Genomic DNA, 16,029 nt, shown 5'->3' on the forward strand with positions numbered 1-16,029 from the left:
GTCCAGACCTGTTAACAGACTCCTGGAACCAGAGCTGTGAGTCTCAAATGTGCTCCTTCAATAATGCAGTAGAAGGCCTGAGTTTCCACATAGTGGTATCCTTGAATGCCTGGAGACTTTTAAGGCATAAGAACGTACTGATCCTATGAACTGTATGTTTTGTAAAATCTCAGGTTATGTGAGGTGTTTGGACAAATTAAGTTTCAGGGTGATATCCACTATTGAGACAGAAAATGAGTCTAAAGAATTAAGACCTCAAAGTCCAGAATGAGAAAAAATTGTTTTGCTTAGAGCCTCCTTATAATTGTCTTACTTGTTTTATAGATATAAGCACTAGAGGACAAGCTCTACCTGATATGGCTGGCCTAGACATATGCAGATTCATTAGTTGTAGAAGAAAGAATTATACCTTTCAGGTAAAATGGCTACAAAAAATAATTAGTTGCTGTTTTTGAGACAAGTTCTCACTCTGTCACCCAGGCTGGAGTGCAATGGCACAATCAGAACTCACTGCAGTTTTATAGTCCTGGACTCAAGCAATCCTCCCAACTCAGCCTCCTGAGAAGCTGGGACAACAGGTGCACACCACCACTCAAGGCTAATTTTCTGTTTATTTTTTGGTAGAGATAAGGTCTTACTATATTGCCCAGGCTGATCTCAAACTCCTGGCCTCCAGTGATTTTTCTGCCTTGGCTTGCCAAAGCACTGGGATTATAAGTATGGCCACTGTAACCAGCTTTAGATCAATTTTATTTAATACAGATAGCTTCCCAATTAAAAATATTTTATTAGAATTCTCTTAATTCAGCAAAGCAATGTTATTACTGACCCAGTCTTCACTTATTTTCAGCTTACATGCAGGAACAAAATTACCTTTATTTTTAAATTTGTTTTATTTTATATTTTCAAGGTGCACAATATGTTGTTTTGAGATACATGTGCATAAGGAAATGATTACTATAATGAAGAAAATTAACAAATCGATCATATCACTTAGCTCTGCTTCTTTTTTATGATAAGAACATCAAAAATCTAGTCCCTCAGAATATTTCCCAAAAACAATACAAGATTATCTATTATACCTACAGGTTGTACATCAGATTCATTTATTCTACATTACTGCACCTTTACAACTTTTGCCCTTCATTTACCTATTTTCTTCCCACCAATGTAACCACCTTTTTTAATGTATTAAACTTATAAAAATAGATTTCAAATATGAGTGGGACCATGAAGTATTTTTCTCTGTGTGTCTGTCTTATTTCACTTAGGAAACCTACCATTTACATGTCTCCTAAATTTAGTACAGAAATAAAGTGCTAGTCAAGAATGTGTCTCCGTTTTGTTAGATTAATTTTTTTCCAAGTTATCCTCTTTATCAATTTTTACTTCTTGTATTATAGAAGAGTGAAAATTCTTGTATTAAAAAAAACTGTAACCAGGCTATTGATAAATAACTTCCTTTAGGGATAAAAATCTCAGGAAGTTCAAGATTTATGTATTAATGATTGACAATGTTCTTAGTGGTCTCTCTTTGATTTATTTCAATTGTAAGTAATTCTTGCTGATATTCTAACATAAATTCTGACAGGTGAAGAGAATAAATAAAGTAAGTATCTCTAGGAGAATCAATACAATAAGATTATCTTGGTTAAATGGCTAAGAAAATATGGTAAATAGACACAAAAACTGTTTCATTATCCAAAATCAGAGTCAAATACTAAGTGATCATAAAGTAGCTAATTCTGTCTTTCTGCCAAAGTGAATCTGAGCTAAATTAGAAGAATGTCAGGAATAATTTTTCCTTGAAATCTAGCAACAAATAATGTAATTAAATTATGAGGCTTTGACTGTTGCATAGAGTTTTAGCATCAACAGAAAAGCTCACAAAACATAGGTGAAAATCAAAAAGGAGTGCTGGGTTGGAGCCCTAAGGTGAGTAATTTTATCATCTCAGATCACTTGGAAAAAAGCAGCGAGTCCAAAAGAAGCTGGTGATAAGCTTTCTGTCTGCTAACCCCTAATGTTCTGCATGAAATATGTGGAGGCAGAAGAGAGACAGTTTATTATAGTCTACGTGGTATAGAGTGAAGGAATAAGAGAATATTTCTGATAAGTATTTTCAAAATTTGGAGAATCATTCCTATCCAAATCATTCATTTAAGGGACTAAAATACAAATAAGATGTTTCTTGCCACATAACACTCAGCTAGCCAGGCTCTAAAAAGGACAACACTGGACACCTCGACAGTGGTAAAAAGCAGGGTTTACTCACTCTTGAATAACTAAGAACTGGTGCTAACCTTAGGCAGCAGCTTATCTATTTGGTTGAGGTTCAGCTTTGTTTCATTGAACAAATCTCTTGGCTTATTTTCAGTTGTGCCAGTCATTTAATTTGTTTTCTGAATCAAATGATAAGAATAAATATGGTTTAGAGTGTAAACAGCATTCCCAGATACATTACAACTTGGTGTCCCATCTGCCTAATTTTGGAGCTATAGGACGGGAATAAAAGCATTGTGAGGAACACCAGGTGCTTTCCTTAAAGCCAAATACTCTTGTCCCTCCTACTTTTCTCCCGGCTTTCCTGCTGCATGGGACATGGCAATAAATGGGAGTTTCCTGCACACAGAGATAAAATTCACTTGTTGAAGATGTCAGTCTTCTTCTTGACCAACTCCTATATTGGTACAAACATGTGAGAGAAATGCACCTTCTGAATCATTTCAAATTCGTGGTCTTTGTTAGAGCACATAAGCCGGTGCGCTAGGAGATGTAGCTATTACATTCTATTATAGAATTTTCCATTCTCTATCATCTGGATTCTTATTTAAAATGTAACCAAAGTTTGTTCTTTCTACTGCATAAGAAGGTTTATACCACTTTATGCTTAGCAAGTAATTAAATTTATATGTCAGTTTAAATAAGGACAGCCTCTATTATTCTAAGTCCTGTTCCTGTTCCCCATCATCTTATATAGGAACCTTCCTCTTTCGATAGTCTATATTAAAAAACCTAAGACAATTGAAATCAACCCTGCAAAAATTATGCTACAATTATTTTAAACCCTAACATAATAGTGTTATCTTTGATATGAATCTGAAAATCAATTTATTTCTTATCTTTTGATAGATATTCATTAGTATGTTCTGTCCTATTTTGTTACTTATATTTTGGAAAAGTTTCTTAATGTTAGAATAGTATTTATACATATTAACTCCTCTACTTATCCATTTACTTATCTTATTTACTGTGTAATCTATTATAAAAATTGCATTGAATAATTGTAATATATTAGCAAAGAAGACAAATACTGCCATTGCCCCCTTGGAATTTTCAATCTGGTAGTAATAAGTATAAGAGTTTTCTCAGTATTATAACCTGATATAATATATTCAGAGAAGATGTAATAGCAGAGCAACCCAGCACTGAAAAACTGTTGTATGAGCTGAAATGTGATTAATAACTAGAATGTTGAGAAATAATAAAGTCTGTGAGGTCAACTTAACTTGCTCAGACTTAAAAAGAAAATAAGCGCTCTTTTTATTCTTTGTAAGATAAGATATCCACCACTTCATTATTCTACCCCAGCCTGGTTCAAATATACAACTAAGACAAATGATTTACAGCGTGTACAAACTGAAAACATACTCTCTGAAAAAGAAATCAGATTAAAAAAAGAACGTACATTGTATGATTTTATTTACCTGAATGAAAAAACATAAAAAGTAGATTAAGTGCTGTCAAGGAATGGGGGAGGGTGAAAGGAGAATTAATGTTAATGTGTATTGGGATTCTTCTGGAAGTGATAAAAGTGCACAGGCAGTAGAGCTCTGATGACTGCTCAAGTGTGATATACTAACAATCTCTGAATTAAATACATTAGAACATGACTTTCACAGTAAATGAATGAATCTCAACAAAACTAGTACAAAAAAAAAACCATTATTGATATTCTAGTAAAGATTCCACAATCACTTATTAATTAAAATAATTTAATTAACAAAAGTACACATTCAAGGTGGTTATCCCATTTACAACCATATAGTAATTACATTCCGTGAAGTTACAATGAGCTCACAGGCTCTCACACATAGTGTCTTAGGACAGTATTTACCTTATATGTGGGAGGTCACGATAAATCATCATGAAACCAACTTTTCATGTACAACCAAAGCAAAAGAAAGGCCTCAGAGGGGACGAGAAGGAGGAAGGAGGAAAACCATAGATAAGAGAACCTTTAGAAACATCAAAAAAACTCACAGATCCATTATCATAATCCAGAAACACCCCAACCCGACCCAGAGGCCTTTGCACATACTGAATTAAAGGTGGAGAGTTGGTGGAGAGACTATAGTGATTGCTCGTTTTTGAGGAAATTAAAAAAAATCTTTCATCAGAATCAATAACGAAATTGGCATCTGCAGTCCTGGAATCTCGACAGACTCCCAGAATCCAGTTGGAGGAGAGGGTCACATCCACCTCCCAGTAATGCTTGCCGGAGGTGAATGCTTGCGCTCCCCACACAGCAAAGCTGTCCACTCCCTGGGGATCCGTGGGAGCACTGAGATGCTCATCTCCAAATATCACATATCTCACATCCTCAGAAAGGCTTATATAACAAGGAATCATTTCCGTGCTCAGAGCATTATCCACTGACAAGGAAAAAAATATTATATTAGTGAGTGTTATGAGGGACAGAGGCTCTGTGGCCCAATTATTCACTTCATTTGCTCTTCTTCCAAGAAAATACAGAAAAAAGGAAGCCAAGAGAGTTCAGCCCCATGCATCCATGAAGATGAAATGTTATTACACCTCTACAGCACATACAATTATGTATTATTCCTTAAGTAATAGAGAAAAAATGTGACCATATCACTGGGGAAATAATGATTTAATGTCTACGTCCGCATAGTTTGTTTCAGGACATATGCAAAATGTTTTTTTTTCTTCAATAGAAAACTCTTCTTGTATTATTTGTCTTTAAGATCATCAACAGGTAGACATCAATTTGCTGTGATGTGATTATTTATTGGAATGTAAGTTACGCCTGTTATAGTCTCAAACATCAAAAATTTGGTAGAAATTAACACATGTAAAATTTATAAGTTTCTGAAAAGAATACTCTGGCTTTATATTATCTGTTTAGCTCCTGATTCAATCTAGTCTGGGTTCCTGCCCTCTGCTACCTAGACCTGCTCTCTAGAATGGGCCTAACATGGTTAAGCCATGTTCACAGATCCCTCACCTTTCACTTGTTACGAGATGTATCTGATGGCATTAGAATTGTCCTGATTATGGATATTTTAGTCATTTTCTTTTGTTGATCAAAATGTTCTGATTTTGTAAATAATAAAGGTTACTTGTAGAATGCATGTAAATGCACATAGAATAGAAACAATTAAAAACCATTATGCCAAATCTAAGCGTTCAAAGTTGAATTAAATTGAATAAACATGAAATACTGATGCCGCCATGAGAACTAGTGTCTTCATAACTACATGATCTGAATATTTTGTCCTCTTACTCTGCAGTAAATTATGTATCTTGCTTTACATTTTCATCAAACGGTAAGTCAGGAAATTGAATTTTGATCATTGTAATATTACTATGCAGGTAGAGAAGATGCACATGTTTTGGAAAACTATGTATTACCTATATGTCAAAACTAATAAAACTTAAATGGGGAAAGCCTCAACCAAGGGACCCAATAAGGAAATAATTTGAGGCTGGACTGCCAAGCAGCTGGCTCTTACCTCTGAAGTTGTTGAGCATGTCTAGGACTCCAGTTATGCACCATGAAGTGAGCTCTGGGTTCACTGGCTGGGGCTTTTGCATCTGTGCCAAATCAGTTCTGCAAAAAAAATGGCCTCAGTTATATTTCCAGGCCCAGAGCTAATCACACAGTCATACAAAGATATCACATTTTCATGTAAGATGTTTCCTCACAATTCTGCCAGTTTTGGTTAACTGGGTGTACATTTTATTCTACACTCTAGGGGCAATAAGGATGTTACTTTTTCTAAACTTTACTTCCATAAAAACCCAATTTCCCCAGATACGTTATTCTCAGACATTATACAACTTCTAAAGTCATTAAAAGTCATTGCCTCCCTCTGCCCATCACACCCCTTGAGGGTATGCGGAAATCCTGGAAATATTTCAGAGAGCAGAAAACTCAGACAAAAACCTTTGGGACCTCAGCCTGCAGTTGTCACTAATGCTAGTCAGTGTCTAACAGAGAATGTTCACTGGGACAAAAAGCTTTAATCTTTTGTGCAAAATAAAGGAGTCTAATTCCAGCCTGAGAACCCTGCTGCTGAGGGGCCCGAGGCAACCATTTCCCTGAGGTCTTTCCTAGAACTGAGTGTATGGTGATGGAGGAGGCCCGGGTCATTGATGCTTTTAGGAACAAAACATCCCTCCTCAGCCCATCCTTAGGGAATGTCTCTCTTCGCTCTGTTTTTTTTTTTTTTTTTTTTTAACCTCCCACCCCTCTAGAGTAGAAGATGCCTCTATGATTCCTCAGAGTAATTTTGTATTAAGATCTGTGGGGTATGGTTGGTCAGGATGGATGGATTGGGAAGAACAAACTTCCGAATGGCAAATTGTTTTTATGTGTATTTTAATTCATACAAATTTTAAGATGAAAACTTTCCAGACCAAAGAGAAGAAGACCTCAGGCCCTCTTTTGAAACAAAATTGGAAATAGCCACCGACAACGATGTTAATACTCAAAATGTATGCATCCCCTTCATTCACAAGAGAACAAACTTCTCAGAAATAGCATTTTTTTAGTGTAAACTCACCTTGCTGATACATTTCTCACATCCTGAAAAAAAATAAAAGATAATGTTAATTATGAGAGATTTTTCCTTCTGCATCTTTTCTCATACTCTTGTTTCTTTCTGTTTTAATAATGTATATCTTTTTATTTCCTGCGAAGGAATCATTCAAGGCTACATTAATAACAGAACCTCAACTAAACAATAAAAAGCTTCATCAGTGGGCATTAAGAAGAAAGGAGCTCAGCAAGAGACAGTGGAGTAAAGCAAAGAGATCTAGGTTTCCGGTGTCATTAATTTCCTAATCTTACTTCCAAGGAAAGGTCTGACCACACATGACAATGATTAAAACAAAACAGAGAACCATATGAGAAACAGAGTACATGGACATTGATGAGCAGCTTTGACAAACCTTGCCCAGGCAAGGGGAAACCCCTCAATGTCTTCAGCAAATCACTGCTGTGTGGGACATCAGAGAGAGGAGGAACTAGGGCATATAAATGGAGTATTATTAACCTTCCCCTGGCCTAGAGTTCTAACGATTTTAGTTGATCTCTCTGTGTGGATAGTACTCCAAATTATATTGAAGAGAACTTTGTTATATGTTATCTGCTAAAATGGCAAAAATTTCCCAAAGATTACCAAAGTATGCAGTAATACGTGAATGGAGAAATGTAATGGTGGAAGTCAGACAGCATGTGTCCCTTAGCTTACAGCAGTGACATATGCAGGTGATATTTGCATGTCCTGGCAGCACTGTCCAGCAAAGGCTTCCTGTCTCTGAGGACGGACCCTCCCTCCTCACCTGGAGCAGCTCCACGTCAGCCATGTGGCATGTCTCCCACAGCTCTCTGTACATGTCTTTCATCCTTTCTAAATGTTGGGTCATTCTCACTTGACTGTCTTGTAGTTGTTGGAAAAGCTCTTCTGCTTCTCTTTCCAGTGCCTGCAGATGCCGTTGCTCCTCCTCATCGAGAAATATAGGCATCTTTTGATATTGAATAGTGATTATCCTCTCCCTTACTGACACATAGTCCTGCAGAGACGTTTGGTTAAAAGGATTACATGTTCTCACTCTCAATAGAAAACTTCAAATAATTATATGCTGGGTGTAATCAAGCAAGTTATAAACTTTCTGCCTCACTCTTGCAAGGAGTCTTGAATATTTGCTATCTTCTTCTGTCCATCTTTTTCAATGTTCCTATTCTCTCTCCCTCTTCAAATCAAACCTATATAAAGACTCCTGGTTTCTGTCACTGTGATGCTTCTTCACAGTTGTTACTGAGTCAATTGTTTCCTCTATTAATCTCTCTTTTAGGATTTTTCCATGTCTGCTTCGCCTACATGTTAAAAAACATTTAGCCATACACCATATTATGCAGTTTTTTTTACTTTTACCATATTTTTACTCTATATACTATTCTATTTCTTTCGTCTTCCTCACACCCAATCTTAGTGAAATGTTGTCTCATCTAAAGTGTCTGAAAAGGTGTATACCAACCTTCAAATTTGAACTAGGATACACATCATGCCGTTTATCCAATATACTAGAATTCATTTGGCTAGCTTGTGTGGGCTTCTCTGTTTGCAACTCGTATTATATCAATTGAAATCACTACATTTTCTTGGGATAAAATCACTATCTTTCAACGGGTAGTTTGAATTTAGCTAAAAAGTATAAGCTAACATTGTGTTTATTTGCATGAAAACAAAGAAAACATTTTCATTCTTACCTTTAACGAATGAAATGTGCTAGTTTCCTGATTTAGATTGTTTCGTGTCTCTTGATTGATTTTCCATAAATAGTCCATTTCCTTTATAAGTTTCTCCTGCAAAAGAAGCAAGACACTTAGCAATAATGAAGACAGTATAGCAGATTTCATACCCTTATCAATTAAAAAAAAGAGGCTGTAATTGAAAGAAACATAAATTAAGTTGGAGTGAAGTGGTCAGATTTTTCCAAGTTAAACGAATATGATTCTAATAATTTGGATGTGAAAAGTGATAGAAACATAATAGAGAGTTTTAAGGGACCCTTCAGATAATATCATCAATTTTCTGAGAAACTGGCTTTTACATAACCTGACTTTGAAAAGTGTTCTTGGTGCTGGCCACCAGCTCCACAGCTCCATTCTATATGTTTGAGCAATGTTTTTAAGGAAACCTCCTTTAGTGAAGTCTCAACACAGCTGTGATTAGAGTGCCAAATTAGCCAGCAACATTGAAAGGACACATTTATGTGTTATGATTGACATGGAATAATCACCACCTCCACCATCTGCATTCTCATCACCATCATTATCACAGGCCCTCATCATTCTTATTTGGGATTCTGTATAATTCAAACTGCCTTAGAGGCATCACGTACCCTGCATTCCTCAGCAGCCCATCCTATTGGGCTGTGGCTGTGAGCCATGTGCTCTGGTGACTCAGAGCAGGGCCCACAGAGCAATCTCTTGTCAGCCTCACAGAAAAGCTCCTTAGTCTCCTCATGGAGCACACAGATACTGTCTGAGCTCTTGATGTTCTGAGGTCTGGTCTGTCTGGCTAGGGAAGCCAGCTTTTTGAGTACCACATTGGTGTTGAAGTTGGGCTTCTCTGAGATTTTTCTGCACGAAGGGCAGCGCATTGGTGCTCTGCCTTCTTCTGAGCAGAGGCAGAGGCAGGGCCTGCAAAAGCTGTGCCCACAGTCAATGGTGACCGGGTCTATGAAGTAGTTCATGCAAATGCAGCAAATGAGCTCATTCTGGAAGACTTGCAGGTCGTCTGAATCCATGTTTCTGGAAATTAAAAAAAAAAAAAAAAGTGAGAATTTCTTTCTCTTATTTTTATTTGCCCCGATGAAAGGAAAAAAAGGCCAGTGGACAATTTTCCTTGTCTACTTGAGCTCTGTCCAATATGTCTAATAAGTTAGCTCCAGCACAAACTGAGACATAGTAAATTCAAACATGCTGGATTTATAAAGTTTTCCCTCAATAGCCATTGAAGATTCGGTCAAGGACTCCCTGAGTACCAAGATCCTAAGATGTTCAAGTCTCTTATTAGTAAATGGTGTGAATTTGTATGTAACCTAAACCTATCCTCCTGAATACTTTATGTCTAGATTACTTTGAATGCCTAATACAATGTAAATGCTGTATAAATACTTGTAATGCCATACTGTTTAGGAACAGCAAGAAGATTAAAAATATGTACATGTTTGGCAGGGCGCAGTACTCATGCCTGTAATCCCAGCACTTCGGGAGGCCGAGGCGGGCACGTCACGAGGTCAGGAGATCGAGACCATCCTGGCTAACAGGGTGAAATCCTGTTTCTACTAAAAATACAAAAAATTAGCAGGGCATGGTGGCACGTGCCTGTAGTCCCAGCTATTTGGGAGGCTGAGGCAGGAGAATCACTTGAACCCAGGAGGTGGAGGTTGCAGTGAGCCGAGATTGCACCACTGCACTCCAGCATGGGTAATGGAGTGAGACTCTGTCTCAAAAAAAAAAAAGTACATGTTCAGTACAGCTGCTTTTTTCTCTCTGTAAATATTTTTTATCTGAGATTAGTTGAATCCACGGGTATGAAACTTATGGATATGAACAACCGTGATGCAAATAAGAAAATGAGACAACAGTCCTCATGGCATTTTTGTTAAACAAGCCGTGCTCTCAGTCATTCCCAGTTACCTAGACAAGCTTAAAGCCTGGGTGGAGGGTAAAAGCTGGGATGATTTCTGAGTCACTTATGTAAGCTAATTAACGAAGAAGCACATTCTGAATGTCATCCTGTCTCTGTCATTCTATCTCTCTCAATAATTCCATGATGATAATATACGAAAGACACTTAGTATCTATGGTATTATTCTATACTCCCTGCCTCCAAACTCACCTATGAAGTTTGCTCAGACAATTATAAATAAAGTAGCTTTTATCTAAGATTGAGTAATCAGAGTGGACTGTCAACTCCTAAAATTATCAATCATTAAATTTGTCCTTTTAACTTTAATATCAAAACTCTTCCTTTCAATACATTAAATGTAAATAATATCTATTATTTTTAATTAGGAAAGTTTTTTCCCACAGTCAATTCTGATGATTAGAGAGAACACTTTCACATTCTGAAATAGCCAATATTTCAACTCTAATTAACAAGAATTAATCAACAACTAATTATCTTCTAAAATAACAAAAAAAGTGAAGATATGTGTTAGGTTTTCCACTCTACACTAGAAAATCCAGAAATGCAGTTAATGGAAGCATGGCCGCCAATTCACCTTTCCCCTTAGTGACTTGGAAGTTGCAGCTTCTTGGGAGCCCTTGCTAGTTGGTTAGATCTATTGATCTATTTTCTTTCTTTTTCTTTTTTTCTTTTTTTTTTTTTTTGTTGCTGTTGTTGAGATGCAGTCTCACTCTGTTTCGCAGGCTGGAGTGCAGTGGCGCGATCTCAGCTTACTGCAAGCTCCACCTCCCAGGTTCAAGCAATTCTCCTGCCGCAGCCTCCCGAGTAGCTGGTATTACAGGTGCCCACCACCATGCCAGGATGATTTTTTTGGATTTTTAGTAGAGACCGGGTTTCACCATGTTGGCCAGGCTGGTGTCTAACTGTAGACCTCAAGTGATCTGCCTGCCTTGGCCTCTCAAAGTGCTAGGCTGCAAACATGAGCCATCATGCCCAGCCGGTTAAATCTATTTTCAACAGCTTGCAAATCTAGTCTGCAAACTGCAAATTTTGAAGACACAGCAAATAAGACCTTTGCAACGAGAATTTTCAAAGTAATTCAACATTTTTAACGTTCGCTTTGGCGTACATTATAACCACTACTACATGCCCACATTCTGGTGAACATTTTAGATATTTTATGGGTTCTATCATTGCATTAAACTATGGAAATATATCTTTTCACACTTAAGAAAAATCTAACAATACAGAAAACAGTCACATAAAAAGAATCAAATAGCAAGGGAACACAAACCATATCTTACAAATTGAAGATACTTTATATTGATTTTCTGTAAAATCACTAAGACAGTTATTTGTTTGCTTAGAAAAGACCCAAGCATGCTGCCAGGTAAATTTAAAGTATGTTTAAGAGTAAAAGTGAGCATGATGGTTTTGCTGCACACTGTATACTCACAAGGCTACTATGAATGGTCTCAGTCTAGAAGCTCTGTAGATATCCAGATTAGAAGTCACTCCTGGCTCTTCAAAGCCCAGCAGCCACAAATCCAGTGGGGGCTCACTGAAGGAGAGAGAAATCTCTGGACAAGCATCCTTTTAAAGCGTATGGGCCCACGAAAGACCACACCCACTTCCTGAGGTTGATTAGATTGCGTAGAAAGGGGTAAATTGGCTGATTAGGTTTATAAAGTATTGAAAACCAGACTTGACGGCTCAAAGCTCAACAGACAAGTTTGGAATGAGATGCAAGAAAGTTGACTTAACACAGTTTATTTAAAGAACTATTTTAAGTATAACAATTATTTCACTAAATATTATCACATGCAATTTTTTTTTTTTTTTTTTTTTTTTGAGACGGTATCTCGCTCTGTCGCCAAGGCTGGAGTGCAATGGCTCGGTCTCAGCTCACTGCAACCTCTGCCTCTCGAGTTCAAGCGATTCTCCTGCCTCACCCTCCCAAGTAGCTGGGATTACAGTCGCCCGCCACTACCCCCAACTAATTTTTGTGTTTTTAGTAGAGACGGGGTTTCACCATGTTGCTCAGGCTGGTCTCAAATTCCTGATGTCAGGTAATCTGCCCACCTTGGCCTCCCAAAGTGATGGGATTACAAGCGTGAGCCACTGCACCGGGCCACATGCTAACTTTAAAATTTTGTTTCTCACTCTGTTTTAAAATTATAATTGCTTAAGTGCCTAGCCGTTATTTGTTTGAATATGTTCAAAGATAAAACATTAACTGGGATTACCAACATACCTGTGGTGTGTAACTCTCTTGTTTAAAAAAGTATAACAAGGAACTCAATTGTGTTTCACAAAATTGTATATATAATGGTTGACATAATTAGCTGCATCGGCCTGTTTAACTTATTTTTACTATTTTATGACTATTTCCTAATGATGGATTTATATGAAAATAAAATCTGTTTTTTATTTATCCACCCTTTTGAATAATTTTAAAACTGAAACTTTACATATATATGTACATAACTATCTATAACAATGTTATGTATTCATATTTTTAAAATCATATAATAATTATTTACACAATAATAATAATTATTATTAGTTTTTTTTTGACATGCAGTCTCCCTCTGTCACCCAGGCTGGAGTGCAATGGCACGATCTCGGCTCACTGCAACCTCTGCCTCCCAGGTTCAAGTGATTCTCCTGCCTCAGCCTCCCGAGTAGCTGGGATTACAGGTGTCTGCCACTGTGACCGGCTAATTTTGGTATTTTTAGTAGAGATAAGGTTTCACCAAGTTGGCCAGGCTGGTCTCGAACTCCTGACCTCAGGTGATCCGCCCATCTTGGCCTCCCAAAGTGCTGGGATTACAGGCATGAGCCATGGCACCTGGCTGCTATTTACACAATAATTATGTGCATAATTATCTTTAATGGTGCCTGAAAGTTATTTTTAACATGGTTGCCATACTAACAGATTTTGTTGTCGTTTACCATGATTTAATAAATCACCAATGTTAATACATAGTTGTATTCATAAATTATCTAATGTTTGGGGAGTTAGGTCATTTCTGTAAACTTAAAATTAACAAACCTTGCTAGAAGTTGAAAAAGTAAAAATCTATATAAAGTCACCATTTACATATTAATAGACATTTTAAAAATTATAAAATTCATAAAAGCCAGCATATCCTAGAAAAAGATGAAGTGGCTGTCTTTTTAATCAGTCCATGACATTGCAAATTAGTATGTTTTCTGAAGTGTCATTTGATCAGCATTATGCTTCAAAAAATATATCCAATAAAGTTAAGAAAAGGTAATCATAGATATACATATATGCAGACTTTCCCACAAATGTTGTTCTTTGAAAACAGATTCAAACACTTCTTAAAATGTTTCATATTATCTACTAAGTGTAGAGAAGAAAGACTTTCTGGTATTCTGACTTCTCAGTAAAAATTCAATTCTACATTTTGTAGACTGCCCTGTATTAGACAGAAACAAACAATAAGCAACTTATGAGATGCATATAAAAGAATAAAAAATAGTTGCAAATTTTAGTGCTGGAAGCTGAAAAAGTTATTATCTATTTTACTACAACTGTGTTATCATGCAGGATAGGTAAGAGAGAAAAAGTAGTATTTCCTTACCTAACTAAAAAATACTCTGTCATTCAAGTGAAAATATCAGACATTTATTGATTACCAATTCTATGCTAAAAACTGTTCTAAGTGCTTCACATGTTCTAGCTTACTTAATTGTTACAGCAACCCCATAAGATAAATAATATTTTATACTCATTTAAAGATTAAGAAACATAAGAACAGGAAACTTTAATAATTTGCCCATAGGCATACTCTAATTAAGTAGGAGAACTAGGGTTTGAAACCAGGCAGTCTGTCTCTGAAAACTGTTTTCCTTTCAGTGACATTAAATATGTTGCCAAAGTATGTTCCTAAGCCACCAAATTACATACAATATTTCGGGGGGATGCTTCTTGCATGCTGGCCGAATTGATTGAAAGTTGACAAAGCTTTCAAGTATTGTGCAGGTTTTGGTCCACTTTTTTGAATAGTAATATGTACACTGTCCTACATCTACCATACTGTCCAACTCTCTATCAATGACATTACAAAAAGCCTGTGAGCATGCTCAGCCAAACCCCATAACAAAGGCATTGTGGAAATCCTAGTGTGCAGCGCAGCTCTTCTTTTCAAAGCACAGAATGTCTCAGAGGGTCTCTTATGTGCGCTACTCTGATTACTCACAAAACAAATGTCTGCTATGGACTCTCCTTACTGGTAGAGATTGGAGCCAAAATTGTAACAAACCTGCACGTTCTGCACATGTATCCAAAAATTAAGGTAAAATTTTTTTAAAATGTGTGAAAAAAACCAAGACTAAGTCCTTAAGGAGCTCATGGTCTAGTAGTTGATACAAAGGAAGGGACAGTCATCCTAAAAGTCTTCCTAAAAGAAATGACACCTAAGCTGAAACCCAAAGGATGCAGGTAGTCTTATCTTTTCTGATAGTAAAGTCTAAGTGACAGCAGTTGTCATGAGAAAAGATTTTGGGGCCTGGCATGGTGGCTCATGCCTGTAATCCCAGCACTTTGGGAGGCCTAGGTGGCTTGACCAGTCAAGCTGAGAAGTTCGACACCAGGCTAGGCAACATGGTGAAACTCCATCTCCACAAAAAATACAAAAATTAGACAGGCATGAGGGCGCACACCTGTAATCTCAGCTAAGTCTTAGGCTGGATGATTGCCTCAGCCCAGGAGGCAGAGGTTGCATTGAGCAGGGATTGTGCCACTGACTCTAGTCTGGGTGACAGAGTGAGACCCTGTCTCACACACACACACAAAATATTAGTTCTGTTCTCTTCCTGGGTTGATATCCTTCTATTCTATCTAGGCCAGAATGCTTTCTGAAATGGAAATGTGCCTATATCCCTACCTGCTTTACCTTATTATGGGATTTTGATAAACTACAAGAAAGTAGTTACACTCCTCTCGATGTCTTCCAAAACGTACTTGATGTATTTGGTGCTCAATGTATGAATTGTTCTTCCCACAAATGCCTTGGTTTCTAGTAAGGGTGAGTTCCTTGTATTTCTTTAACTTGCCACAATCATCCATACTTCTATCATTTTGTATAACGTGATTACCTTGTCAGTGGAAATATAAATAAATAAAATTACTTTGAAGCGCTGTGGCATTGCCCAGTAGAATTGACGATCACAAATTTTATAACCCAGACATTCCAGCTATCGGAAGATACTGTCCGAAAAGAGAATCTATTGGCTATTTACATTAGGAGACATGTTCACAAAATCAAAATACAAAAATCATTCCAAATGTACAACAGCAGAAAATGAACAAATATATTTTATTATGCACCATTTATCCAACTTTGGGTTTTCCACTACAAACTCACTCTTGATTGTTTACATAAATAGATCTGGACCCTTTAAATATTTTTTTCTTTGCCACATGTTAAGATGTCAGTCTTTGTGAGTAGAAAGCATTGGAGAGAAATTCCAAAAAAGCGCTTCCAATTTGCTTTGGAAATGACACCTCCAGTGTCTGGCCCGGAGGGCATACAGGGATACACCAATGCCC

The 16,029-nt window shown here is 37.0% G+C and overlaps 1 protein-coding gene across 1 annotated transcript; it reads right to left on the reverse strand.

The window, feature by feature from the left end:
• Positions 1 to 3,978: 3,978 nt before the first annotated feature.
• On the reverse strand, positions 3,979 to 12,020 carry LOC112204811 (putative tripartite motif-containing protein 64B). The gene is made up of 7 exons (XM_024347548.3): positions 11,905 to 12,020; positions 9,154 to 9,565; positions 8,519 to 8,614; positions 7,591 to 7,821; positions 6,810 to 6,832; positions 5,757 to 5,854; positions 3,979 to 4,655 (listed from the first exon to the last, which is right to left on the reverse strand). The coding sequence occupies exons 2-7, from the start codon at positions 9,559 to 9,561 to the stop codon at positions 4,162 to 4,164; spliced, it is 1,350 nt and encodes a 449-aa protein (XP_024203316.3). The 5' UTR covers positions 9,562 to 9,565; positions 11,905 to 12,020; the 3' UTR covers positions 3,979 to 4,161.
• Between the last annotated feature and the right edge of the window lie 4,009 nt (positions 12,021 to 16,029).

The sequence above is a fragment of the Pan troglodytes genome, chromosome 9, assembly GCF_028858775.2.
Source record: "Pan troglodytes isolate AG18354 chromosome 9, NHGRI_mPanTro3-v2.0_pri, whole genome shotgun sequence".
Classification (NCBI taxonomy): Eukaryota; Metazoa; Chordata; class Mammalia; order Primates; family Hominidae; genus Pan; species Pan troglodytes.